Source organism: Perognathus longimembris, chromosome 7, assembly GCF_023159225.1.
Source record: "Perognathus longimembris pacificus isolate PPM17 chromosome 7, ASM2315922v1, whole genome shotgun sequence".
Lineage (NCBI taxonomy): Eukaryota > Metazoa > Chordata > Mammalia > Rodentia > Heteromyidae > Perognathus > Perognathus longimembris.
This window is the reverse complement of record NC_063167.1, coordinates 42,848,914-42,876,605: the sequence shown is the minus strand read 5'-3', so window position 1 is coordinate 42,876,605 and position 27,692 is coordinate 42,848,914. Positions and strand designations below refer to the sequence as shown.

Here is a 27,692-nt window from a genome sequence, read left to right as displayed (position 1 = left end):
GTCACTCTGTCCCTTGCTCTCTCCGTTTTTCCTTTCTGTTCCCACCAACAAGCTGTGTAGTTCATTTTCAACATAGTGTCTGGTGAGTACCAGTGCTGCATTTGTTCACCATTTGTCCCTCCATTTCTGGGTCCTCCTTTATTCTCCCAAAGACAGATAAATGAACAAAAAAGACAAAAAGAAAAGAAAACAAAAACAAGAGTGAAGGGAAAAAACCCCACAAAACCTTCTTGCTTCTGTTTTCTGGATTTCATCTCTACAAATATGATTCTATAGGATCAGAATTCCTTCCTAAATTTATATATCCCCTCCTTAGTGCTTATAAGTCATGTTGGGTCACCTTGCCCTTTTGAAGACTTTTCATTTTCCTCTTAAGCAGGGTCAAAGTGTCTCTGTCACACGAGGGCTCTGCTAGAAGGTCTCTGAGTTCACCCAGCTTGGCCTGTGTGCAGAAGGCCTCTGTCCTCAGCTCTATGTAGCTGCCCCTCTCCCTCCATGCTCAGTGCAGTGTGTGGCGGCCAGTACTCAGTACTAACAGGAGTCTTTTAGAGATTCCTTTTTCCATTCTTTTTTTTTTTTTTTTTTTTTTTTTTTGCCAGTCCTGGGCCTTGGACTCAGGGCCTGAGCACCGTCCCTGGCTTCTTCCCGCTCAAGGCTAGCACTCTGCCACTTGAGCCACAGGGCCGCTTCTGGCCGTTTTCTGTATATGTGGTGCTGGGGAATCGAACCTAGGGCCTCGTGTATCCGAGGCAGGCACTCTTGCCACTAGGCCATATCCCCAGCCCCATTTTTTTTTATTATTATTTTTTTTTTACCAGTCCTGGGCCTTGAACTCAGGGCCTGAGCACTGTCCTTGGCTTCTTTTTTTTTTTTGGCCAGTCCTGGGCCTTGGACTCAGGGCCTGAGCACTGTCCCTGGCTTCTTTTTGCTCAAGGCTAGCACTCTGCCACTTGAGCCACAGCGCCGCTTCTGGCTGTTTTTTGTATATGTGGTGCTGGGGAATGGAACCTAGGGCCTCGTGTATCTGAGGCAGGCACTCTTGCACAGCCACCCCAGGCTGGGATGAAATAGTGCATAGGAAACACAGAAAAGCAGGCGGGTGTTTGATGCTGCCTGGCTTGGGTAGAAAGCCTAGAAAGCCACCAAACGTGGGACACTGGAAGCAGCTAGTCTTGAATTTTGCTGCATCCCTTGGAGCCCCCCATTCCCTCCTCTATAAAGAGAATACTAATTCCCTTCTTCAAAGGGTTGACTGAGCATTAACCAGAATGTGAATGAGTTCAGCTCTACTCTGGGGGGATCTTGGTGATCAGAGCCCCTGCACCATGGGGAAGGAGCGATCCAGCTTGCGTCTTCCATTCTTTGGATTTCTCTTGCTTCTCCCTTCACACAGTGGGGGTGGGGTTGGAGGCCGAGTGAGTCTGGAATGAATTACAGCTTTTCACAATGGAGTTTGAAACCCTTCCCCCCCCCCCCCCCCCATCGCTGAGTAACATTAAGATTTCCTGCAGTTCGTGAGCAAGGTGCCTTTGGGTTTTGTTTAGGACATTTTCACTAGGATCACTTTTATTTATTCAGCTGAAGGAACACTGCCAGGTGTGTGTTTTCTGAGAGGAAGGCTGGGACCGGGGCTGAGGGAGGTGGTAACTTTGGAATGGGGTGCTCTACTGCTGGTGAGGTGTTTCAGCCACATAGCACAATAGGAGATTTGTACCTCATCCCTATCTCAGCTGTGGCATGCCCTTCTTCACCTACCTCCCCCTTCTTCTTCCCCCAGATTACAGCCTTCCTTCCCCTTTGAGAGCCCATCTTTAACAAAGCATGCCTATGCTTATTCTCCCATCAACCCCCACCCCACAAGACTGTAAACTGAGGTCAGTATTAAGTCACAGATAAAGAAGCTGAGGCCCCTTGAGAAGTTGTGACTTGTCTTAAACTCACATAGTTAAAAAACTGGAAGATCTGGGGAAGGATCTGGGTTTCTGGGCTCAAAGATAGCACCCAGGATCTGAGCTCAAGCCCCAGGAACAGCACAAAGAAATAAAAGAAGAAGGAAAAGGAGAAGGTTCTTCTCCTTTTGTTAAACTGATGTTTCAGGAAAAGGCATTGATGCCAGAGCTTCTGGCTTCAAATAACTCCTCTAGCTGCTCTTGGGCTAAGTCATTTAACCTTTAGAATAGTGGCTTTGGGCTGCTATAACCAACTGTTGTGATGGCTTATAATATAGCTAGGTGGTGGTGGTTCACACCCGTAATCCTAGCTACTCAGGAGGGTAAGATCTGAGGATCACTGTTCAAAGTTGTCCAGGACAGGAAGGTCCATCAGACTCTTATCTCCAATTAACTACCAGGAAACCAAGTAATACAGTGGTTCAAAGTGGTAGAGCGCTAGCTTTGAGCATAAAAGCTCAAGGACAGCACCCAATTCCTGAGTTCAAGCCCTACAACTGACAAAAAAGGGGGAAAAAAAGGAAATATATGTAGTGCGCGCATGCACGCGCGTGCACACACACACATAATGCATATATATCTGAAACATAAATCTAGATCAAAGCAGTGCATGTTTGGCTTCTGGTTCTCAGGGGTTTTCTTGATTGGTCCTCACATGGTATAGCCAGGGGTGAGGCAGCATTCTGTGTGTGGGGTGTTTGTTTTTTTTGTTCTTGTTTTTTTTTTGGTAAGAACTCTAATCTCAGACAGAAGGAGAGAGGAAAGGTGGGTGAATACAGTCATAATATTTAATGTGCATATGTGAAAATGGACCTAGGTAACTGAAAGTTAAGGGTAGGAGAGAATGATGGAAGGGGTGAATTGATCAAGATGTACTACATTCATAAACTGACTTGTTGACCGGAACCTCTGTACAACTACTTAAAGATAATTCATTTTTTTAAAAAAGCCATAATCCCATTGAAGAAGGCCCTGCCATAGCTCGCAGAGCCCACACTGAATTCCATCACATCTAAGTAGCTGGGGGAGGAGAGAGGGGAGGGCAGGAGCATTCACTCAGAGCAGTTTCTCTGCCTAGTTTTCTCACTATAAATTAGAAAGGGAAACAATCACAGGCCCCAGCACCTGTGGTTGTGAAGGTTTAATTCTGCGTGTGTTGTGTAGTTTTGCATGGGCTCCTTTGCCACCTCTGCTTGAGTCTCTGGCTGTTCTCCCTTAGTTTCTTCGCTGACATGTGTGCCTGCCTTCCGCTGCACTCTCCTGTCCCTCCTAGAGTTGACCTCTGCCTGCTGCCTTTGGCACCTCGTCCACCTTAGGCATCTGGCTCCTACTTTCTTGAACTGGGTACCTCATGGTGTTCAGATCCTGCAGCTCCCATGTCAAGACAAACTTTCTCAAAACTTCTCTCTTCCTACATCTGGGCTGGCCACCCTTCTTTATCTGCAATAACTCAGACCCCTTCTCTGCCCTCTCTAGTGCCTCTCCCTGCCCCTTATGGCCATTCCAGTGGCACGGAGAATTCTAGAATGTGCATCGTGAATCTTCTCGGCTGTCTGCTGCGCCACTCAGAATGAGCTCTTCCTCTGTGTGAGCGAAGTCAGGCATCCACAGCATGCCCATGGTCCTCTCCCTTCCTCCCAGGTCTCTTTCCCTTGAATCCCCCTAACTCAGGGCTCATCTCTACCTGTCCAGTCACCTACATGTGAACCCCTGGTGGGGTCAAAGCCTCCTCCTCTTCTTTCAGCCAGTGCTTGAGCCAGTGCTTCCTCCTTTGTCCCCAGTGGCTCACCTTTCAGCCCCCACCTCAGGCTCTGCACTGAGCCCTCTCCGTATGGGAGGAAGCAATGCATTTTACCTGTTTGACCTATGTGGACATGGGAATTTGATCATTCCCACTGGAAAGTGTCAGAGCTGAGATTCAGATCTGCCTATCTCTTCTTCATCTTTTTTTCTTTTTTCTTTTTGGCCAGTGCTGGGGCTTGAACTCAGGGCCTCAGCATTGTACCTGAGCTTCTTTCGCTCAAGGCTAGCACTCTACCCCTGGAGCCACAGTGCCACTTCCAGCTTTTTCTGTTTATGTGGTACTGAGGAATTGGACCCAGGGCTTCATGCATGCTAGGCAAGCACTGCCACTAAGACACCTTCCCAGCCCCCTATCTCTCATTCTTTATGCTCTCTTGCTCTCTGAAAGCTCCAGTCCTGGACCATGCAATTTGAGCATTTAGCAAGCTCTGGATGCTGAGTTGAGTCCCATGTATGTGCACTGCCACCATCTGAGCCATGTTCTAGTTGCCCTGCAGGTCTCCAGGCTTCTCCCTGATGCTTTCAGAGTCTTCCTGGACCCTTGATCTTTGTACTTCCCAAGAGTCTAGCAGGAGAGATGCACACAGGCTTTGGGAGGCCAGCTTCCCTTCTTCTGTCTCTGGCTCCCAACCGTCAGTGAGGGGCTAGCCCTCAGCTGCAGGAGCTGATGCAGTTCTGTCCTCCATGAATCTGATTTATGTTTCTGTTTACTTGGCACCTACTGTGTGCTCAGCCCCTGGGAGAGGCTGTTGTGCCATGTAGAGAGCACAAAACCGTCCTCCAGCTGTCAGGGAGCCGAAAATTACTCAGGAAGACAAAGCTGACTTTCAGGAAACTGCCAACCATGTAAGTCATTATGTAATTATGCCTGCAATTTCAGATTACATACATTGTGATGGTTCAATAAAGGAGAAGAAAAGTTGCTCTTCTCTGAAATAACAAAACAAATCAAAGGAGCAGTTAGTGAAAAGTGCTATATCTGGCCAGACTTCTCCCCAGAGTTGCTCTTCTCTCTTCCTTGAAACCAGTTGTTCATTTTGTAAAAACTTACTGAGCATCTACTAATGGCCAGTGTCAGGGGACATTCCCCCCTCCCAGCTTTCTTCTTGTTCCTCCTCTGCATTAACAACTTGTGAATAAAACAATTGGCTTCCAGTTCTTACTTTCTCCATCCTTCACTGCCCTGGACACTGGCCATGTGTGCTGATCATTCCTCAAGCTGCAAGCCATGTTTTTCAACTCTACCCCATCTGCTTGGTGAACTCTATTCCTCCTTCAAAGGCCAGCCTGGGTACCACATTGGTGATGCTTTCCTGCTCCTCTCTAAAGCTCTAGCCACATCCCTCTAACACCTCATGTTCTTACTCAGGTCCCTTCCTTCCAGTCTGGACTGTGATTTCTTTAAAGGGAAGCACCTTTTTATTAATCTGTAGATCCACAGAACTTGGCCTGGCGCCTGGGCAGTCATTTCGGATGGGTGGGTGATTGCGCGTATCTGGAGAGGCTGGTCAGAGAACAGAAAACATTCCCTCTTTCCTGGAGCTGCCAGATTGTTGAGCTTCATGCCTGTGGCCTCTGGATGGTTGGGAAAGCTTCACTGCCAGCAGTGTCTCCCAGCAGGCGTGGGGAGACTCAGCCCCACGAGCCGCACTGGCCCAAAAGGGGGACCTGCAGAAACCACCGCTGGCACCCCAGGGCTGTGGTGAAGGAGGCCTTTGTATTGGGCTTGGCAGGCCGAGGGCTCTGGGCTCCAGCACACAAGTGGGTAAGTATGCCAGGCAGGCTTTGGGCTGCACACACATGCCGAGGGGCTGGGTCCCAAACGCCTGCTGACCTGTAAAGAAAAGGAGGCATTGTGTGTGCTGGCCACACTCCAAGGGAAATATTAAAGTGTTCTTCCACAACTCCCTCTTCTTTCTTAAGAAGTGAAGATCTCTCCCCAGCTCCAAATGATCCTGACCAGCAAGTGCAAATCAGTGACTGCTTTTAAATGTTTTTGAGTCGATTAAGTAATTCACTATTCTGTGTGTGTGAGAGAGTACACACACACACACACACACACGCGTGCACACTTGAACTCAGAACTCAGGTGCTATTTCTTAGCTTTTCACTCAAGGCTGGTAATCTACTGCTTGAGCCACTGCTCCACTTCTGGATTTTTGCTGGTTAACTGGAGATAAGAGTCTCATGGACTTTCCTGCCTGGGTTGGCTCTGAACCATGATTCTAAGATCTCGGCCTCCTGAATAGCTAGGATTATGGGTATGAGCCACTGGCACCCAGCTCATCCATCCATTTGTCTGTCTGTCTGTCTCTTTGAGAAGCACTACTATGGGTCAGTACTCGAATAGGCACAAGAAACTGAGATAACTCAGTTTGTGTCACCTTTGGCTCTACTTCTGATTGCCAGAGCCCTGGCTCCACTAATGTCTTGCCCGACTTCTCTGTTTCTTAGCATTCTTTTTTTTTTGGCCAGTCCTGGGGCTTGGACTCAGGGCCTGAGCACTGTCCTTGGCTTCTCTTTGCTCAAGGCTAGCACTCTGCCACTTGAGTCACAGCGCCACTTCTGGCCATTTTCTGTATATGTGGTGCTGGGGAATCGAACCCAGGGCTTCAAGTATACGAGGCAAGTGCTCTTGCCACTAGGCCATATCCCCAGCCCCTGTTTCTTAGCATTCTTGCCTCCAGGCCTCTTTCCTGCCCTTTCATTTCCTACACACCCTGGTCCTGCTGGATCCTGCTGGATTGTCCTGGCTTTTGCACTATTACCTTCCAGCCTGGCTAGACAGACTTTCAGACAGATGGGGACAGACCTACCCATGCTTGCTAGAAACTCAGACAGGAACACCTGAATTCAACTCCAGCTCTGCTTTTGCCTATCCTTATAAAGTCTCTGATCAAGTTACTAAACCCACCTGAGCTTTGGCTTTCTCATTTTCCAAACAGAAAAAAAAATCCTACCTAGCGCAGAAGAGGATGCAATGGTAAAGTCCTACCTGGCACAGTGCCTCACATACCATATGCAGCTCCCAATAGATAATAAAGCAGCTAACAATTAGTGATCTCACACTGGCTTCTTCCTTCCCTCAGAAACAACAGCAAGCATGGCTTCTGTCTGAGCTATGCCAAGTGCTATGTTAAGAACAGGCAAGGAGCCATCTGTACAGTCTTAGAAAGTGGGTACCACTGCCAGGTGTGGTAGCTAACACCTGTATTTTCAGCTACTTGGGCAATGGAGACAGGAGGGTTGCAATTCAAAGCTAGCTCAAAGGAAAACGTGAGCCAGACCCAATCTCAAAGAACAATCCAGTTGGAGCTGTACACATCTGTAATTTCAACTACATGGGAAGTATAGGTAGGAGGTCTTCAATTGGAGGCCAGCCCTAGGAAAGAGCATGAGACCCTATTTGCAAAAATAAGTAATATACAAAGGGCTGGGAATGGAACTTCAGTGGAAAAATACTTACAAGTGTGAGGCCCTGAGTTCCAAGCCCAGAGCTGCCAACAAAAGAGGAGGGTGTGCTATTACACACTCTCAGAGCTGGGGAAGATAGCTTGCCACCTAAGGTCACATTGTTCAAAAGCTCTGGAGCTATGGATTGTGTCTACCTGTCATACTTCTCTCCTCTCTCCTTCCTCTCTAGACACCCTGATCATAGGCTATGCTACTGGGGTGTTGGAACCAGCAACGCCAGCATCTCCTGGGAGCTTGTTGAAAATGCAGATTCTTAGGCCCCACTCCAGACCACCCAATCACACATCTGGGGGGGGGGGGCTTGAATTCAGGACCTGGGTATCATCCTTTAGATTTTTCCCCTCAACCCTGGGCCTTGTATTCTGGGCCTGGCTGCTGTCCCTGAGCTCCTTCTGCTAAGGCTAAGCACTCTACCACTTGAGCTATAGCACCACTTCCAGCTTTTCTGTGATTAATTGGAAATGAGTCTCAGGAACTTTCCTGCTCCAGCTGGCTTCAAATCACGATCCTCAGAGCTCAGCCTCCTAAGTTGCTAGAATTACAGGCATGAACCACTGGCACCCAGTTTCCCTTAACTTAGCATAGCTTGACTTCTGGCCTTTTGTTGGTTAATGGGAGATAAGAGTTTTATGAACTTTCATGCCCAGGTTAGCTTTGAACTGCATTCTTCATATCTTAGTAGCTAAGATTACAGGCATGAGCCACCAGCACTAGGCTGGCATGTACATCTTAACAAGATCTTTCAGAGAGTTAATGCACCATCTGGCTTTGAGAGATGCTAATTGTAGTCTACAATTTTATTTTTTTGCCAGTCCTGGGGCTTGAACTCAGGGCCTGAGCACTATCCTTAGCTGCATTTTGCTCAAGGCTAGCACTCTACCACTTGAGCCACAGCACCACTTCCAGCTTTTGTATATGTGGTATTGAGGAATTGAACCCAGGGCTTCATGTTTGCTAGGCAAGCACTCTACCAATAGGCTATATCCCCAACCCCTACAAAATATATTTTTTTAAATAATAGGCCAAGACAGGTGCAGGAGGAAGAACTGGCAAAATCAATTCAAGACCAGCCTTGGCATTACTCTTAGTATGACCAAAAGCAATCTGAGAGTAGTAGCACATGCCTGTAATCCAGACAAAAGGAAGACTGTGATGGAGGATCAGGATCTAAGATGGATCCTGAGAAAAAGCAAGAGCCTATTTGAAAAATAAATAAAACTAAAGCAAAAAGGGACGGGAGGAGGCTTAAATGGCAGAGTACTCATCTGGCAAGCTCAAAGTCCAGAACCATCAAAGAAAAGGAAAAAAAAAAAAAGAAAAAAATAGTGTAGAAGTAGGCATGGTGGTTCATACCTCTTAGCCCAGCATTTGGGAAGCTGAGACAGGAGGCTAGCAAGTTTGAAGCCAGCTTCTGTTACATAGCAAGACCTTCCTCAAAGCAAGTAGGATAGAGTGAGCATAAACACACCCTAAGGAATATTTTATCCAGCTGATAAAACCTAGCTGCTTGCCTGGAAATTCTAATCTTGTACCTATTGCTTTTTCCTAACACTACCCATTCTATGCCATGGCTTCTTAAGTAGACATAGGGACAGTGAGTGGAACCCAGACAAACTTCCGGTCCAAGGATGATTAGTCCAGGTAGCTCATGGCTTCCATCTGCCATTGGGGAAGATCTGGACTGGACTGAGGCCCACTGAGGCCCAATGCAGCACTAGCTCTCTGTTTGGAGGGGAGCTCCCCATTGGCCGGGAAATACACTTCTCTCCTGAATGGTACCAAGTAAGAGCCACCAAGGCCTCCTGTCCCCTCCCTCCTATCAATGATAGGAAATTAATTTTGTAACCTAAGGCCCTGCATCTGGCTTGAAACCATGTCTTTGAAATGGAAATTTTGACCAGAGAGCCAATTCTGTAAAGAACATTTTATATAAAATTGATATCTATGCAATTCCTACCACTGCTATCTGGTGAAAAAGTAATTAAACACCTCAAGACTTTTTGATTTGTTTGTTTGGGGCTTGAACTCAGGGCCTGGGCCCTGTTCCTGAGCTCTTTTTGCTCAAGGCTATCTACCACTTTGAGCCACAGCATCACTTCCAGTTTTCTGGTGGTTAATTGGAGATAAGAGTCTAACAGGCTTTCCTACCCGGGCTTACTTTGAACTGTGATCTTCAGATCTGAGCCTCCTGAGTAGCTAGGATTACAGCCACTGGTGTCTGGCTGCCTCAAAACTTTTTGGAATGTTCAAAGATGACTGAAAAAGTAATTGTGTTTTATTGCTAACATATTTTTAAGATAATTGGCAAATGAGTTTATCTTACATATACACCTAGTGCATTCCTTTGAAAATGTGTGTTGATATTTCCATAAGCATCTGCTATTGACTGAGAATGGCCAGTACTGGAAGGTGAGTGTAGGCTCCTTCCTATTTAAAGCCTGAAGCCTTGCTCCTCCTTTTTCTACTGAGAGAATACTGGCAACTTGCTTCATGTACAGTGACAGAAATAGGACCAAGAGGCAGAGAACACTGGGGTGAAGAGCTTGGGCTCTCAAATGGGACAAACCCTCTCCTACTGTTGCTGTCATTAAACATGCCATCTCTAAAAAGGACATAGCAACACCTACCTAATATAATCGCTGTAAAATGAGAGTAATTAACATTTGTGCAATATAGGACTGCTATAGGTAAAAAGTATACTAATACAGGGCTAAGAATATGGCCTAGCGGTAAAGTGCTTGCGTCACACACATGAAGCCCTGGGTTCGATTCCTCAGCACCACATATAGAGAAAAATCCAGAAGTGGTGCTGTGGTTCAAGTGGAAGAGTTTTAGCCTTGAGCAAAAAGAAGCCAGGGACAGTGCTCAGGCCCTGAGTTCAAGCCCCAAGACTGGAAAAAAAAAAAAGAGTACTAGTACAACAGTGGAAGCATTTGGTATTATTACTCTGTGTGTGTGTGTGTGTGTGTGTGTGTGTGTGTGTGTGTATTAGCACTTGGGCTTAAACTCAAGGCCTGGATACTTTCCCTTAGCATTTTTGCTCCAGGTTGATGCTCTGCCACTTTACTTTTAGTGGAAGATAAAAATCTCTTGGACTTTCCTGCCCAGGTTGGCTTCAAACCTCAATCCTCAGATCTTAGCCTCCTGAGTAGCTAGGATTACAGGCATGAGCTCCCCAGCTTGAAGAAAGGACTGGATGAATGGAGTCAGTGCTGGGATTCCCAGGGAAGAAGAGAGAGCCTGGCAGAGGAGGAGTGAGTGGGAGGCCAGGTGTGCAGGTGTGTGAGGGAGGAGCCAGGTGGAGGAGTCTGCACAGCCAATGCTCTGGAAGTTTTCTGCTGGAACTGGATACTGAGAATAGCAGAGAGGAAAGAAAAATATAAGACGTATGCTTTGTGCTAAGAATGTGCTTCCCTGGGCTTTTCTCTAGAGACTGCAGTTGAAGGCTTGGATCACTCCCAATTAATTTTTTTCTTCTTCTGCTTAACTGCTGTGTCTTTGAACACAACACTGAACTTAAACTGGGCACAAGAGGCGGCCATCTTTACCTTATTTATAGAGGAGTCCCAACAGCACGACCTGTAGTGTTGGGGTAGGGATGAGTTAAAGGGACTAAGTATAGAAAGAGTGCTTAATTGATGTTGGCAACCGCTTTTATTGTTGTGTGCTGCTTTCTCTGTAGCCAGAGGCTTCAAGCAAGGTTCGCCAGAAGGAGTAATGAGCAGTTCTCTGGCATAGTCACCATAATAAAAACTCCATTATTCCCTATTTGAACTGGGGACACACAGCCTGGGTTTTGTGTGTGTGTGTGTGTGTGTGTGTGTGTGTGTGTGTGTGTGTGTGTGTTGTTTTGTTTTTGTTTTAAAGAAGCTATCAATTATGTGTCCTTCACTACCAATCTGTAGCTAAGTGCCATTTGTTTTTTTTTTTTTTTTTGGCCAGTCCTGGGGCTTGGACTCAGGGCCTGAGCACTGTCCCTGGCTTCTTTTTGCTCAAGGCTAGCACTCTGCCACTTGAGCCACAGCGCCACTTCTGGACATTTTCTGTATATGTGGTGCTGTGGAATTGAACCCAGGGCCTCATGTATATGAGGCAGGCACTCTTGCCACTAGGCCATATCCCCAGCCCGCTAAGTGCCATTTGTAAAGGAAAGTTCTAGATCAGGAGTACCACTTGAGCCACAGTACCACTTCTGGTTTTTGAGTGGTTAATTGGAGATAAGAGTCCAATAGAGACTTTAGTGCTTGGGTTGGCTGCAAACCACGGCCCTCAGTTCTCAGCCTCTTGAGTAGCTAGGATTACAGATGTGAGCTACCGGTGCCTGGCTCAGACTCAGTTTTATAACAGCTCACTCTCTTGATAACTCACTCCTGTGATTATGACATTAATCCATCCATGAGGGAAGAGCCCTTGTGACCTCATGGCCTCTTATTAGGCACCCACTTCCCAACACTGCTGCACATGTGATTAAATTTCTAACACATAAACTGTGAAAAATACATTCAAATATGCACCTACACTAAAACAAAACCTAGACTACAGCCAGGCATTGGTGACTTACGCCTTTAATCCTAGCTACTCAGGAGGCTGAAATCTGAGGATCGCAGATCAAAGCCATTAAGTCAGAGCCAGTCTGGGCAGGAAAGTCTGTGAGACTCTTATTTCTAACTAACCACCAGAAAACCGGAAGGGGAGCTGTGGTTCAAAGTAGTAGTGTGCTGGCCTTCTGTGAAAAAGCTCAGGGACAGCACCCAGGCCCCTATTTCAAGCCTCATGACCAACTTAAAAAACAACAACCAAACTAGACCACAGAAGACTATAACCTTTTATATTGCCAGATGTTACACTGAAATGATTCTGTTCCCTCCTAGGAAAACAGGAAGTTTCTAAAGTGAGCCTTGCTCTCTCGCTACCTTTCTGCTTTGTCTCTGCTGTCACCTGCCTTCCTTGTGAAGCTGTGTCCACATCCCCTAGGCCTATCCCTCTGCAGACTAAACTTGTAGAGGTTGCAAAATAATGATGCAAACCTTCCAACTAGCCTGAAAACAATCTGGTGCCATCCCTGGCTCAACCCAGGTATCTGGGGATCATTTCTCAGGCCCAGTTCGGTATAAACTGTCTTTCCTGAATGTGCAGGCTGTGTGTACTTGAGCCAAGAAAAACCTTCCTCCCAACCCAGAGGCAGATGCCACGGCCCACGCAAGCTCTAAACCATCTGCACCTGTGACTCGGGCAAAGCTCCACACAGAGGCCTGAGAAGGCTTCCACTGGATTCTGACCAGGGTTCATGATGCTGGGGATGGGAGCTGCCCGAAGAGGTGCAGGGAGCCCCATTGCTGAGGGCATTTGTCCCTACCCTTGAGATGCTTTCCCTGAGCGACCCGGAGGGAGGGGTGCAGCTGAATTCCTGGTAAACACTTAGTTCAAGTTGTGATTCCCAGGCTGTCTTGACCGTGGCCCGCTTTGGCAGTGCCGTGTGGTCTGCAGATTCCACCATGCCTGCTTCCAGTGGTAATAAAGGGTTACAGAGGCAGAGAATAATAGAGCTGTAGAGCAGCAAATACTCAGGATGACAGTCAACAAAAGCTTCTAAAAAGAAAATAGGGCTGGGAATGTGGCTTAGTGGTATCGTGCTTGGCTAGCATGCATGAAGCCCTGGGTTCGATTCCTCAGCACCACACAAACAGAAAAAGCCAGAAGTGGCACTGTGGCTCAAAGTGATAGAGTGCTAGCCTTGAGCAAAAGAAGCTCAGGGACAGTGAGTTCCCAGGTCCTAAATTCAAGCCCCAGGACTGGCAAAAATAAAAAGAAATAAATAATAAAAAGAAAATTAAAATGCCTAAAAGTAATTTTTATAAATAAGTTAATAAAATAGAAGCAGTTAAGAACAGGACATCTATCTTGTGTAGAGAAGCTAGATCTAAATTGTAGATATACAGGATATACATCTACGGGGCTATTTGCAGATATACACAAACATTGACTATGGTATATGCAGGGGAGGATTCCAGTGGTATAGCTCTTTGGAACAGCTAACCCATAGGTTAGCAAAATGAATTATCAGGAAGCTGAAATGTGATGGGAGGGGGTAGTGGGCATCAAGGGGAGGAAGGGCAGATGAATGTGGCAAGGAAGGGTGGACAAATGCCATCATAATATTCAATGTACACGTGTGGAATCGGAACCAGGGAACTTGTAGGGATGGGTGGGGCTGGGAGAGATTGGAGCAAATAATGGGGTAACATTGATCAAGATGCATTGTACTCATAAACAGACATGTTAGATTGAAACCCCTTTGCACAGCTACTTAAAGACAATAATAATAGGGCTGGGGATATGGCCTAGTGGCAAGAGTGCTTGCCTCCTATACATGAGGCCCTGGGTTCGATTCCCCAGCACCACATATACAGAAAATGGCCAGAAGGGGCACTGTGGCTCAAGTGGCAGAGTGCTAGCCTTGAGCAAGAAGAAGCCAGGGACAGTGCTCAGGCCCTGAGTCCAAGGCCCAGGACTGGCCAAAAAAAAAAAAAAAAAAAAAAAAGACAATAATAATAATAATTTTTTAAAGCACCAGAGAGTGCTACAACTGCATGTAGCTTATAGAAGTCTCTGTTACAAAGAACAGAACTGGCTTCCAGCAAGCTTACCCAGGAAGAATTTATTAAAAGATCTCAAGTAACAGAATGTCACTCACTGCCCTCTCAGAACCGCTTGCCTGCAGTCTTCCCTTGTTCTCTGCCCACTGACCTGTGACCAGGCCCCAGCTGTGAGGGGGCCCAGCACTGTGAATCCAGCATCCACGTTGGGGAGGTAGGACCCCTTAAGGTGGAAAATAACCAGGCTTAGGAAGGGTGTTCACGGGGTGCTCAGAAAAGTACAACAAATGTCTTCAGCACTAACCAAAAAAAACGCCCTTCCTGAGAATTACAGGAATTCCAGATCTTGGCTTGATATGTACTGGGGACTTTTGCAGTATTGTTTAGTGATGATAGCGGTCACCCTTCTGTGCAGAATAGAAAATTAACATTCTCAATAGACTCTTGTACAAGACCATTTTTTGCTTATTTATTAATGTCAAGTTTATTAATCCCCGGATGACTATCTTTATTCCTAGTTCCTTGTGAAAATGAAACCTTATGTAATTAGGTCACTGTATAAAAACCAAAGAAAACATGTCTTTGGGATCTATTGATGGCGCTTTTGGGAAACTCTGCCCTGGGACAGAGACTTTGCTTTGAGAATTACAGATTTAAAGAACTGAGCAGATAACAGCAGGGACATTTCCAGGATATTGTTGAGAGACCTTTGGATGCCAGGGCCTCTAGTCAGGAGCTCCTGGCCCAGCAAGAGACACTAGGTAAATAGACAGCCAGTGACAATCAGGACCAGGCAGAGCTTTAGTGTGGATCTTAAATTCACCCAGAGATCCTTTCGTTAAAAGGCTTGGCCCCCAGGGTGGAGTCCTTGGGAAGTGGTGGAGTCTGGCCGGAGGAAATTAGGTCACTGGACCTTTTAAGGGACCTTTGTGGGACCTTGATCTCATTCTTTTACTTCCTGGCCCTGAGGTGGGTGGTATTGCTTCCTCACAGGCTCCCTGCCGTTGTCATTTGGCACCCCTACTAAGAGGTTCAAATGCAGCGAATCCACTCAATCACAGACTAAAACCTCTAAAACCAGTAGCCAAAAGACCCTTTCCTCTCACTCTTTTTTGTTGTTGTTGTTGGTTGTGAGGCTTGAACTCAAGGTCTGGGTGCTGTCCCTGTGCTCTTTTGCTCAAGGCTAGCATTCTACCACTTTAAGTCACAGCTCCACTCTGATTTTCTAGTGGTTAATTGGAGATAAGAGTCTCTTGGGACTTTCCTGCCCTGGCTGGCTTTGAAAGGAGATCCTCAGATCTCAGCCTCCAGAGTAGTTAGGATTACAGGTGTGAGCCACCAGCTCCTGGTAACCCTTTTCTTTTTATAGGCTAATTATCTCAGATATTGTTAGAGTGACAAAATGCTAACACAGGTACCATGAAGCAAGTTAACTGACATGTTCAAGGTCTCAAAATGTTTGAAAGTCAACAGATTACAAAGCTGACTTTTTGTCACTTCTGTGTCCAGAAAGCTGAGAAGTCTTTGATCAATTAGCTTCCTCTGTATAAGCAGTGATGCAAACTGTATCCAGATATGTCAGATACACTGAAAATTTCTAGAGTCTTTCAAAGGTGTTTACCTCTGATTTCAGATTTTAGGGTGTGTGTGTGTGTGTGTGTGTGTGTGTGTGTGTGTGTTAGTACTGGGATTTGAACTCAAGGCCTAAGCATTATCCATTAGCTTTTATACTCAAGACTCACACTCTGCCACTTGAGCCCCAACTCCACTTTCAGCTCTCTAGAGGTAATCTGGAACTGGTTTTGAACCATGATCCCTAGCTAGGTTAACAGGCATGGGACATTGGTACCGGGTTCAAGATATTTAATTCTTTTTTTTTGGGGGGGGGGGCAGTCCTGGGGCTTAGACTCAGGGCCTGAGCACTGTCCCTGGCTTCTTTTTGCTCAAGGCTAGCACTCTGCCACTTGAGCCACAGCGCCACTTCTGGCCATTTTCTGTATATGTGGTGCTGGGGAATTGAACCCAGGGCCTCATGTATACGAGGCAAGCACTCTTGCCACTAGGCCATATCCCCAGCCCAAGATATTTAATTCTTAAGTAGAGGAAGGCTCTTGCTGTGACCTCACACAGTTTAAATAGTGATTCTCTGCACTGATTTCAGAGTGTAGACAGTTTTTCTGGATGGCCTCAGAGGGAAGGTGGGATGTAGCATGATGAGAGGGCTTCCTGGCATTTGTTTGTTTTTGTTTTTTGTGGGTTTTTTTTTGGGGGGGCAGTCCTGGAGCTCGAACTCAAGGCTTGAGCACTGTCCCTGGCTTCTTTTTGCTGAAGGCTAGTGCTCTACCACTTGAGCCACAGTGCCACTTCTGGCTTTTTCTATATATGTGGTGCTGAGGAATTGAACCCAGGGCTTCAAGTATTCAAGGGAAGCACTCTACCACTAGGCCAGATTCTCAGCCTCTTGCTGGCATTTGGACTGAAAGGATAGGTCTCCGCCATCCCAGAGGACTGTGCGGAGATAATCACAGACAGGAGAAGAAGGTTCAGAAGGAGGTTTATTAGTGGGGCCATAGTTCCCACGGGAGAGGGAGCTACATGGCGTCTGCACCTTATCCAGGTGGCAGCTTCTCTCTCTGGGGGTAAAGGGGAAGTAGTTAGGTAGTGAGTAGGAGTGGCTCATTAGGTATGGGTGGATCTGGGGGCTAGTGGGAGAAGCTGAGGACCTGGGGCTAGGGAAATGCTAACATGGACAAGGCAGCGATATGGTGAGGGGTCTGTCCAAGTGAGTACACAGTTGGAATAAGAGCAGATTCACATCTAAAACCTCCGTAGAGAGACTTAGAGTGCAGATCTCACTGGGAACTCCCCCACCATACCTAGGTGCTGTGTGGTATTATAAATTGAGGTTAGATTATATGATGTACAAAAATCTTTCCAGTTCTAAAGAATCTTAGAAACATGCTAAGTGAAAGAAGCTAATTGCAAAAGATTACATTACATGATTCTATTTGCCTGTGGATGGGGTAAGGATAGACAGAATGGGGAGTGGCTGCTAATGAGTATGGAGTTTTCTCTTTAAGGTGATAAAAATGTTCTAAACTAGATTGTGATCTTCTCAGGAAACGGTTCTAGGAAAACTGGTTATTTATATGCACAAGAATGAAGCTGGGCCAGGAATGGTGGTGCATACTTGGAATCCAGCTAGCAGGAAGTTTGCAAGGGCACATTCAAAAGATACTTCAAAATGGATCAAAGACAAATCATAGCAGAGCCAGGTGTAGTTGGCTCATGCATATAATCCTAACTACTCAAGAGGCTGAGATCTGAAGATCCAGGTTCAAAGCCAGCCCAGGCAGAAAAAGTCCCTGAGGCTCTTACCTCTAATTAAACACCAGAAAACAGAAAGGAGCTGTGGCTCAAAATAGTAGAGCAGTACACTTGAACATAAAAGCTCACAGACAATGCCCAGGCCCTGAGTTCAAGCCCTATGACTGACCGAAAACAAAACAACAACAACAACAAAAACCCGGGGTATTAACAGTCAAGAAGAGGAATCCTATATTATAAAATAAATTATTTGCAAATTTCCTATCTGACAAGAGATTAATATCCAGAATGTATAAAGAACTACCACCACAATAAAAACCAAGTAGCCCATTTTAAGGGCAAATGACTTGACAGACATTTCCTTAAGGAAAAAAGAAAAAGATAGTTAATATTAGTCATTAGAGACATGCAAATCAAAACTAAAACAATGCTACTCATACTTCCTACAACTACTTGGTAAATATAGTTTTAAAGTGTTGTTAGGATACAGGGTGTGTTTGTTTGCTTTTGGTGCCAGTCCTGGGGCTTGAACTCAGGGCCTGGATGCTGTCCTTGAGGTTTTGTGCTCAAGGCTAGCATTCTACCACTTGAACCACAAACTCCACTTCAAGCTTTTTGGTGGTTAATCGGAAGTAAGAACTTCATGGGATTTCTTGCCTGTGCTGGTTTTGAACCTTGATCCTTAGCTCTCAGCTTCCTGAGTAGCTAAGATTGTAGGTGTGAGCCATGGCACCGGGCAAGAATTTTAGGGTTTATCCATTGCTGAGGGGTATGTAAAATGTTACAACTGGACTGAAAAAATCAGGAGGTCTTCCAGAATGTTAATAGAATTACCATACAGGCCAGCATTCCCACTCATAATTATCCAAAAGAAGTGAAAATAGAAACTCAAGTAGGTATTTGCATACCAGTGCCCGGAGCAGCACTATTCACATTAGACAAAAGTAGCAGTAACCCAGGTGACCGGGGATAGATGAATGGAGAAACAAAATGTGGGTGTACATACAATGCAATATTATTCAACCTTAAAAAGAAGGGGTATGTATATGAATGTGCCAACTTGACTAGACCTTAAAAACATGCTGAGTGAAATAAGCCAGCCACAGGAGACAAATACCATATGACTCTCCCTATATGAGGTACTTAGAATAGATGCATAGACACAGAAAATGGAAAAGAAGTTACCAGGGCTCTGCAGGAGAGAATGGAGACTTTAGTGGGCATGGAGTTTAAATTGGAAATGATGGTAAAACTTGGGGATATAGGAGCACTAGTGGCTTATTATACCTGTAAGCCTAAGCTATTCAGGAGACAGAGGTCTGAGGATCATTGTTCAAAGCCAGTCCAGGCAGGAAAGTCCCTGAGACTCTTATCTCCATTAAACCACCAGAAAACTGAAAGTGGAGCTGTGGCTCAGAAGTGGCTCAGAGTGGTAGAACAGTACACTTGAACATAAAAGGTCAAGGACAGTGCTCAGGCCCCGAGTTCAAGCCCTATGACTGACAGAAAAAAAAATGGGGGTATAAACAGTGGTGATGTACATAGTATTGTGAATGCAGTAATGTCATCAAATTGTGCATTTGCAAATGGGTTAAAATGATAACTATCGTGTTTTTTTTTTAGTAAAAAACAGATCATAGTGATGTTTGCATAACTCTGAATAGATTGCATCTATTGAATGGTTTATCTGAGTAAATTACATGGTATGTAGATTTCAATAAAGCTGCCATAAAAAGTCACTTATAGCTGTGATAGCCTCTAATCTATCCATCCATCCATCCACTTAGTTATTCCATTAATTTGACACATTTAAAACATTGAGTTCCTACCATGCCAAGTGTTAAGAAAAGAAGGATGAATAAAATAAACTGACTCCTTGCCCTTCCCTTGCTTTAAACTGGGTGCTGAGTTTATCAGGAGTGTTACTTAGTAGGACTGGTACAAGCACCAAAACTACTTTAGCTCCTGAACTCCTCTTAGTTCACTACCCTGGGCTCTTTGTGAATAAGGAAAGTTTCTCAAGCTCACACAGTCAGTATTGGAGCCCTATCTGTTTATCTCAAAGCCTAGCTAAACAGTTGGATTGCAGTCTCTGAAATTGGGGTCTTCCTTGGAGACCAGTTCTGATGATTGCCTATGGGGCTGGCTGATGTGGTACTATTGAGAGGAGTGTTAAATTTGAGGTGTGTTTGGAAAACAAACACAGATTAATGAGTGGAATGTTGTACACTCAATGACAGTAATTATTAGGAAGGAAGCATCACCATAATTCTTGAAATGGTTATGTGGTAGAATTGCAAACACAAAATTGAATTCTTACTTGAATTTATATTATTACAATGATAGCTTGTACATTTATTTCTCAATCACAGGCTACATGCCAAATTCAATTTTCGATATTTACATGAATTGACATCTTAGCTAATCTTCATGAAAGCCCCAATTCCTGGAGCAGGAAATATTATGAAGGCCTATTCTACAAGCAGACAATCAATACTCAGAGAAGTTAAGTAATTTTTCCAAAGTTATTCAGTTAGTGACACAGGATTTCAGCCATGACTGATTTGGAGCCCAGGTTCTTTAACTGTTCTAGAACTTGCCCTTCAATATGTAAATAAGTGAGCAAGAAAATAGTGTATCCAGATGATAGGATTACAGCAATTTCCCATTCTTTTTATTCCCAAATGATGACTTACTTGTTATTTGCTAGGAATACATTATAATAGTGATTATTTTTAGAGCAAGCAAAGAAATCACATTTGACTGTGGCCCTTTTTGTCTTCCTAACATCATACTTTTGCCATATTTGATTTGGAATTTCCCTGGGCCTTTCATGTACTTGTGCAAGTTAAATGGTGCCCTTGATCACACAGGAGTAGCCCTGAGCACTGAGAGGTACTATGTATCCCAGGCTTGCCTTGACCTGGCAGTCCTCATACCCCAGCCTCCAAGTGCTGAGATTACAGGTGTGCACCACTATGACCAGGAAAAAAAATACATTCATTGTATGACAGAGTTTATTGAACCATTATTAAGAATAGTTTATCAGCATAAGTCAAACGGGAATTCATACTTTGACACCTGATAACTGCTCTGGGCCTCAGCTTTGACCTTGGATAATAATATCAATAACAGCACCACTGGAGGAAACCAGTGTAGGAATTAAATTAGACAGTGTTTGGATTGACTCAGGAGTGCCGGGCAAATTGTCATTTGTTTATTGGCCATCTTGATTTTACAGTGTGTTGCAGTCAAGAGATAAGAATGTTCTGGAAGGGTCTCAAGGAAGGGGGGCTGCAGCGTGGAGGACTTTTTCCCTGTGATTCTGATGATGCCTTTCTTTTTCTGCAAGGAGTAGTTGCCACTGGTCTTTATTGCCTCAAGAAAATCTCATCTGCTTTCAGAAGGCAGTTTTCAGAAGAGCTGACTCCCCCTGGAGACACCCCTAACTTCAAACTGAGGATTCCTTTTTCTGCCAGCGTAGTTGCTTTCTGTGAGAAGGGCCCGTGGCTATGTTTGCATGACACATCTGCCGCTCCTCAGCCCTGTGTTACTGCCCAGCTCATCAGATAGTTTGGTCTTCCTGAGAAAAGGGTAAAAGGTAGAAGGCCCACTTAGATAGCGACACAGCCAGGGACTGGCCAAGTGACTGGAGCAACAGCAGCCTGGGTAGATGGTTGGGTCTGTAGGACAGGAATAGCTCTGGTAGTAGACCTCCATCACTCTTTTCTCAATAAGGAAGAATTTGTCATGGGGGGTGCTTGTGTATGCGCTAGATCAGGGGCTTGGACTCAGGGCCTGGGCACTGTCCCTGGCCTTATTTTTTTCTCAAGGCCAGCCCTCTACCACTTGAGCCACTGCTCCACTTCTGGCTTTTTGGTGGTTAATAGAAATAAAGAGTCTCTCCTATTTTTCTACTTATGCTGGCTTTACACTATGATCCTTGATCTCAGCCTCCTGAGCAGCTAGGATTACAGGGATGAGCCACAGATGCCCTGGCCTTTGAGAAATCTTTTATGTCTCCGGCTGTTCTCTAGCTAATGTACAGTGAATGATTGGTGGCCATTTTAAACCTATCACGGAGGCAGTTTGCCCTCAGTATATTTTTTATATGACCTTATCATTCGAGTTGAATTGCTGATCCTTTTTTTTTTTTTAATTCTAATGGCTTTTTCTACAAGCTTAGTTAACACAGACACCTTTAACAGTGGAGAAAAAGTATTGGGATATGATGGGCTCATCACAATATCCTGTCTTTGGAAAATCTCTTCATCTCTAGATGAAGCAGAATGCCCTAAATCTTCCAAAGAGAGTAATAGGAAGAACACAGTGATGGTCACTCCAAAGGGGGGTGGTTTAGACTATCATATTTTCTCTACCTGTACAATGGGGATACTTGATCCTGGTCTGATGTATGAATAAAAGGGACATGGAAAGCTGGGAGCCACTGGCTCATGCCTGTTAATCCTAGCTACTTAGGAGGCTGAGATCTGCGGGACCATGGTTCAAAACCAGCCCAGGCAGAAAAATTTACTAGACTCTATCTCCAAAATAACCAGCAAAAAGTAGGAGACATACCTCAAGCAGTAGAAAACCAACCAAGCAAGGGGAAGGCCCTGAGTTCAAACCCTGATACTGGCAAAAAACAAAACAACAACAACCCCTCTCCCCCCCCCCCCCCAAAAAAAGACAGAACAGGGAGCTGGTATGGTAGCTCTCTTCTGTAATCCTAGCTACTTGGGAGGCTGAGCCTGTGAGATCACTGTTAGAAGCCAGTATGAGAGAAACAGTTCATGAGATTCTATATCAGCCAAAAAAAATCTGGTTATGGTAGTGGCCTGTTCATCGTCCCAGCTACTCAGGAATACTCAACTCAGGGAGTTCATTCCAGGTTGGCTCAAGCAAAAAGAGGACATCCCATCTGAAAAATTAACAAAAGCGAAAATGGATGGGGGTGTGACACAGGGGTAAAGATTTTGGCTGCCAATCTTATTAAGACCTTGTGTTCAATCCCTGTACTGCCAAAAAAGGTGGAGGTGCTTTCCAGTGGTACTGGGTGTGGTCTGGGCAGCTCTCCAGGTGACACAGTGGCAGCAGCGGTTTCAGCATAGGTTAGACAGGATCCTACCCTGGCCTTGTAATGCAAACTCCCAGTGGGCAGGGTCGCCCACAGGCAGATCTGCTTCTGAGTGTTTTGAGGTCAGCCTTGCTGGTTTAGAGCCCAGGGGGAGGGGGGATGTCACTGGTCAGAGCCTTCTAATGTTGTCACTGAACTTGCAGAAAAGACCCCAAGACTCTAGGTCCCTGTTGGGCCCAGCTACTCCATCTGTCTCTTTTAGGTCCAGGAGCCATACAAGGTTTGGGGGAGTTGGAGCCTTGAACCTGTACCTCTCATCTGCTCCTGTTCTAGAGAGCTGGGCATCTTTAGGCTGACTCCTCACTGTGTTTCTGGAACATTCTGATGCTTTCCACCTGCACCTGCCTTGGGCCTGTCTCCCCACCTCCTCCCAAGTCCCTGGTCCTTGCTGCAGTTCAAAACCCTGCCTGGTGCCAGCACCACTGGACAGTGGTTTGATGATCACAGCAGGCACTTCCTTGCTTTTCTCTTCCTGTTAGAATCTGGTGGTTTGGTGATCAGTGGCAGCAGGAAGCCTGAGCTGCCAGTCAGGCCCTGGGAATTTACTGGCCATTGTTCCTATCTCCACTCTGCCCTGCCAGACAGACTTCCATTCACTTAAAGATCAGAGGCTTTGTATGGTTCTGGGACTCCGGGCAGATGGGAGAGGAAGGGTGGTTGTAAAGCAGAGCTTGAAAAAGGCCACGCAACCCTGAAGGGTTTCAACTCCTACTAAAGAGGCTGCATGGGGCTGGGAATGTGGCCTAGTGGTAGAGTGCTTGCCTAGCATGCATGAAGCCCTGGGTTCGATTCCTCAGCACCACATATATAGAAAAGGCTGGAAGTGGCGCTGTGGCTCAAGTGGTAGAACGATAGCCTTCAGCAAAGAAGCCACGGACAGTGCTCAGGCCCTGAGTCCAAGCCCCAGGACTGGAAAAAAAAAATTAGAATAAAGAGGCTGCATGCTCACTAGGATCAATGTCATTAATGAGCCATCTCAGCTGCGGAGGGAAGAAGGAAAAGCTTGCTTAAATACAACCCCTAGGTGAGCTCCCAGACTAGGGGGGAAGCGTCAGGAGGAATGACTGCTGGGTGTTGGGGTGTTGTCTTGGTGTCTCTAGATGTGTCCCTTTAAAACAGTGGCAACTCTGGGAACTAACCTTCCAATGGAAGGATCTCAGCCTTCTCCCCTCTTTCTGTAAGTGCTGATTTCCTTTCTGACTCCACTCACCTCCTATTTCCCAGGGCAAAAAGGAAGCGAGAGTGTTTGCTTTTCCAGCAAGGTCACAGATCACCTGACCAAGTCCTCTAACAGCTGGAAAGCTGACTGGGCTGTGCTGAATTCACAAGAATCAGCTCCATTCTTGCAGCCTAAAGCTGGCTTTCTGGGTGGGAGCTGGGCCCAGAAGGATGCCTAGGAAGGTACTGAGCACCCAACTTGTTTGCCAGCTGTTTTCTCTTCCTGAAGCTCCGGTCCAGCTGCTGCAGTACAGGTGAACACACCACAGACACTTGCAGGAAAACGTGGCAATGGAGTTAATAAGACTGTGCGACTGCATATTTTACTGAGTTAGCTCTTGGGCTGGAGGTGAGCCTGCTGGAGAACTCCGTGACAGAACCCAGTTAGGAGTTCATCTCACCTCCTCTGGTGGCTGAGCTCCAGCCCCCTCCCTCCCCCTGCTAAGCAGTGGCTGTCAGATGCCTTCTGCTGCTTAGCACAGAAAACATTTCCACTTGGAAGCTTGGGGTCCTGGGATGGGAATGGAAGTGCTCCTCATCTTGTCAGGATCAGTCCTAGGTATGGGTGATTTTTAAAAATTTCTTCTCTTTAGGAAAGAGTGCTTTGTCTCGGCAAAGGATCCTGTAGGGATTGGCAAGGGCTGCTGTTTGGTGTGCTACCTGGCTAAATATTTGACTTTGTGAGGTTGAATTCTCCAAGAATGCTCACAGCAATGAAACGGTGCATTGAGCCAAGCTCTCCTTTTTCAAGGAAATCCAAGGTGCTATTTATTTTGGCATGCAGCCTGTTCTGAGATGAAATATGGCATTTTTATTATTGCAGAATAAAGAAGGGTTTGAAGAGAACAAAAATGCAGAACCAGGTTTTAGTTTCAGGATGAAGGAAGGAAAGGCTTCTTTATACTTGAATTTGAGGTTAAATGAGGTTGAAAATAGCATTACAAAGGGAGTAAATGTGGAGAGGGCGAGGTGTGGGCTGACCTGGGGAAATCCGGGCTCCTGGATAAGGTAATTACCTACAGACCCCCCCTCCCCCCCCCCAACACACACCAATGCACTGCCTAAATGCATCCTGCCCTTATTAACTAGGAAACTTTGGATTGGTTATCTACTCTCTTTTTGCCTTACTTTCCTCATTTGTGACTTGTCCAAATTTCTTTAAATAAGGGAGAAATGATACCCAGGACACAGTTCCCAGAGTAAGTTAGAAGCACCCTCTAAAGATGGACCACTTTCTTTTCTTCCTTTGTTAATCTAAGAACCATGAACTGAGCTAGGTGCTGGTGGCTCACACCTGTAAACCTAGCTACTCAGGAGGCTGAGATCTGAGGATCACAGTTCAAAGCCAAACTGGACAGGAAAGTCTGTGAGACTATCTCCAATTAACCACCAAAATAAAAGCCGGAAGTGGAGCTGTAGTTCAAGGGGTAGAGCGCTAGCCTTGAACAAAAGAAGCTCAGGTACAGCGCCCAAGGCCTGAGTTCAAGCCCTAGGACACAACAACAAAAATCCCATGAACTACATGTCTAACCCATTTAGTTTCATTATTTGAGGTATCGGTAGTGGGGCTTGAGTTCAGAACTTCATGCTTTTGCTTAGCTGTTTTGTTTTTGGTTGTAGGTCTTGAACTCAGGGCCACAGTGCCACTTCTGGTTTTCTGGTAGTTAATGGCAGATGAGAGTCTTACAGACTTTCCTGCCCAGGCTGGCTTTGAACTGAGAGAACTCAGCCTCCTGAACAGCTAGGATTACAGACAGGAGCCACCAGTGCCCAGCACACCCTTTCCTAAGGCTTGCTTGAGGCTGCCAACCCTGCCCTATCTGCCACTGTCACCCACCACAGCTGCAGACGTAGAGCCCTGAGAGAGGAGGCCATACCCTCTGCTTTGGAGACCCCTGTTTACCACAGAGCTACCCTCACCCATGCCTCTCTCCCTCCTCTGCTGACTCTGTGGCCACACTTCATACCCAAACCACTCAGCCCACTGGCACCCTCCTCATCACCCAGCATCCTCTCTTCCAGCTCTGTATCCCACACACTTGAGTACTTGTTGGTTCATTTCTCCTCACTACATAAGTGAGACCCTTGATGTTGGCATTCGTGCTGCATGGTGTGCCTTGCTTTCTAGAAAATGGGCCCTTTGGGCTGGGGATATGGCCTAGTGGCAAGAGTGCTTGCCTCGTATACATGAGGCCCTGGGTTCAATTCCCCAGCACCACATATACAGAAAACGGCCAGAAGTGGTGCTGTGACTCAAGTGGCAGAGTGCTAGCCTTGAGCAAAAAGAAGCCAGGGACAGTGCTCAGGCCCTGAGTCCAAGCCCCAGGACTGGCCAAAAAAAAAAAAAGAAAATGGGCCCTATCTCTGGGGCTTCATCAGGTCCTCATAGGCATGGGCTCCATGGCTGCTGTGTGAGAAAAGGATTTGGAAGGGCCAAGGCAGGGAGCAGGGATTCAGCTCTGGAGGCAGACCCAGCTCTCCTGTAAATAGCTTGGACACGACTTCCTTAGAATTTCTCTTTCACCTTCTTTCCCTGTTTCCCCAGCCCCTCCATCATGCCTGGTGTACTTCACTGGTTTGGAATTCAGTGTCAAGCAGGTTGGGAATCCTGAAATGACCCTGATTCTGCTGCTGGGGTATTGCATAGGATTCATTATTCTGATGTAAGTGGGGTTACCAGTTCCCTGGGTGATGTATTGAATGGGGACAGGAGCTAGATGGTTTGCCATTTGAAAATGTGAGTCCTGAGAATGGGTTAAAATTTGGGGAGAATGTATGGGCACATCTTAAGGTATACTAACTCAGAGTCGAGGCAGCCTCCTGCTTGGATAGTTGCTGCTACCTTCTGGTCAGCAAGGGGCTGGGAGAAGGGCCTGACAAGTGCAAGGCCCTGCATTCAGACAGCGGTACTACAAAATAATGAACTGAAATCATCAGTAGATCTTAGGGCCTTGTCAGCACTTGCAGTAGCTCATGTCTGGTGTTTGATTGGGAAGCTACAGGTCCCCGATAGCTACTCTATTGTAGCTTTTACACACATTAGATTATAATTCTCCTACCAGGTTTGGGGGGTAAGTACCAATGAATGATGGAAAGAGCCAGTGCTGATTGTTGGAAGCCCTGGGTCTGATTCCAGCCCTATCACTAATGTAATGAGATCTTGGACAGAGTAATTTTCTTTACAGCTTCAGTTTCCTCATCTCCAAGTGAGGAAGTTAAACAAAATGCATTTTCTCTCCCTTTTCTCTTTTCCTTTCCCTTCCTTCCCGCTGGTATTGGGACTTCAACTCAGGGCTTGGGTGCTGTCCTTTAGCATTTTTGCTCAAGGCTAGCACTCTGATTCTTGAGGCACAGCTCCACTTCTGGCCTTTTTTGTTAGGAGGAGTACTGGTCCTGGAGCTTGAACTTAGGGCAGGGCCTGGGGACTATCCCTGAACCTTTTGTCTAGGCTAGTACTCTACCACTTGAGCCATAGCTCCACTTCCAACTTTTTTGGTGATCAATTTACAGTAAGAATCTCTGGGCTTTCCTGCTTGGGCTGGCTTTGAACCTTAATCCTCAGATGTCAGCCTCCTGAGTAGCTAGGATTATAGGCACGAGTCACCAGTGCCCAGCTTGCTTATGGTTTTTTGGTGGTTAATTGGAGAAAAGAGTCCCATGGACTTTCCTGTCTAGCCTGGCTTGGAATCCCAGTCCTCAGATCTCAGCTTCTTGAGTAGGTAAGATTACAGGCATGAGCCACAGGCGCCCAGCTCCAAGTGCCTTCTTTTCATGTCTGCATCCCATAAAGACACACCTAGAGGTGGGCTCTGGGGTTAGGCTGTTCATCTCCCTCCTTGGAAAGCTCAAGAGCACCCCTGGGAGAGAAGCAGGGGTGGGCGTCACTTTCTTTTGTGTGTTTCCTCAAGGCTGACTTATTATAGTCCTTAGGAATCTCTCAGTTTCCTCCTTCTTTCTTTCAGAACTCTCCAAATAACTTTCAAGACTTTGTGGATGAAGACTGCCTGAGAAAGTGAAGGTTGTGGTCCTGAAGATGGAGAAGACAGATGGTAGGCCACTTTCTGCCCTACTTTGAAGGGGCCACTTGGTTTGGAAAGGAAGAATTACTGTAAACTATTGAAATAACCTCAGAAAGGGCTGAGGGGGCATTCTTCATGCAGGCAGTGCCAGGAGACCCAAACCATACAT

At 46.0% G+C, this 27,692-nt stretch overlaps 1 protein-coding gene across 1 annotated transcript in view; it reads left to right on the top strand.

The window, feature by feature from the left end:
• The window catches only part of Kank4 (KN motif and ankyrin repeat domains 4), a 65,237-nt gene that overhangs the window by 8,509 nt on the left and 29,036 nt on the right, over positions 1-27,692 (top strand). The window contains exon 2 of the mRNA XM_048351450.1: positions 27,467-27,553. Within this exon, the coding sequence (XP_048207407.1) occupies positions 27,538-27,553 (16 nt within the window). The 5' untranslated portion in view covers positions 27,467-27,537. The remainder of the gene's footprint in view (positions 1-27,466; positions 27,554-27,692) is intronic.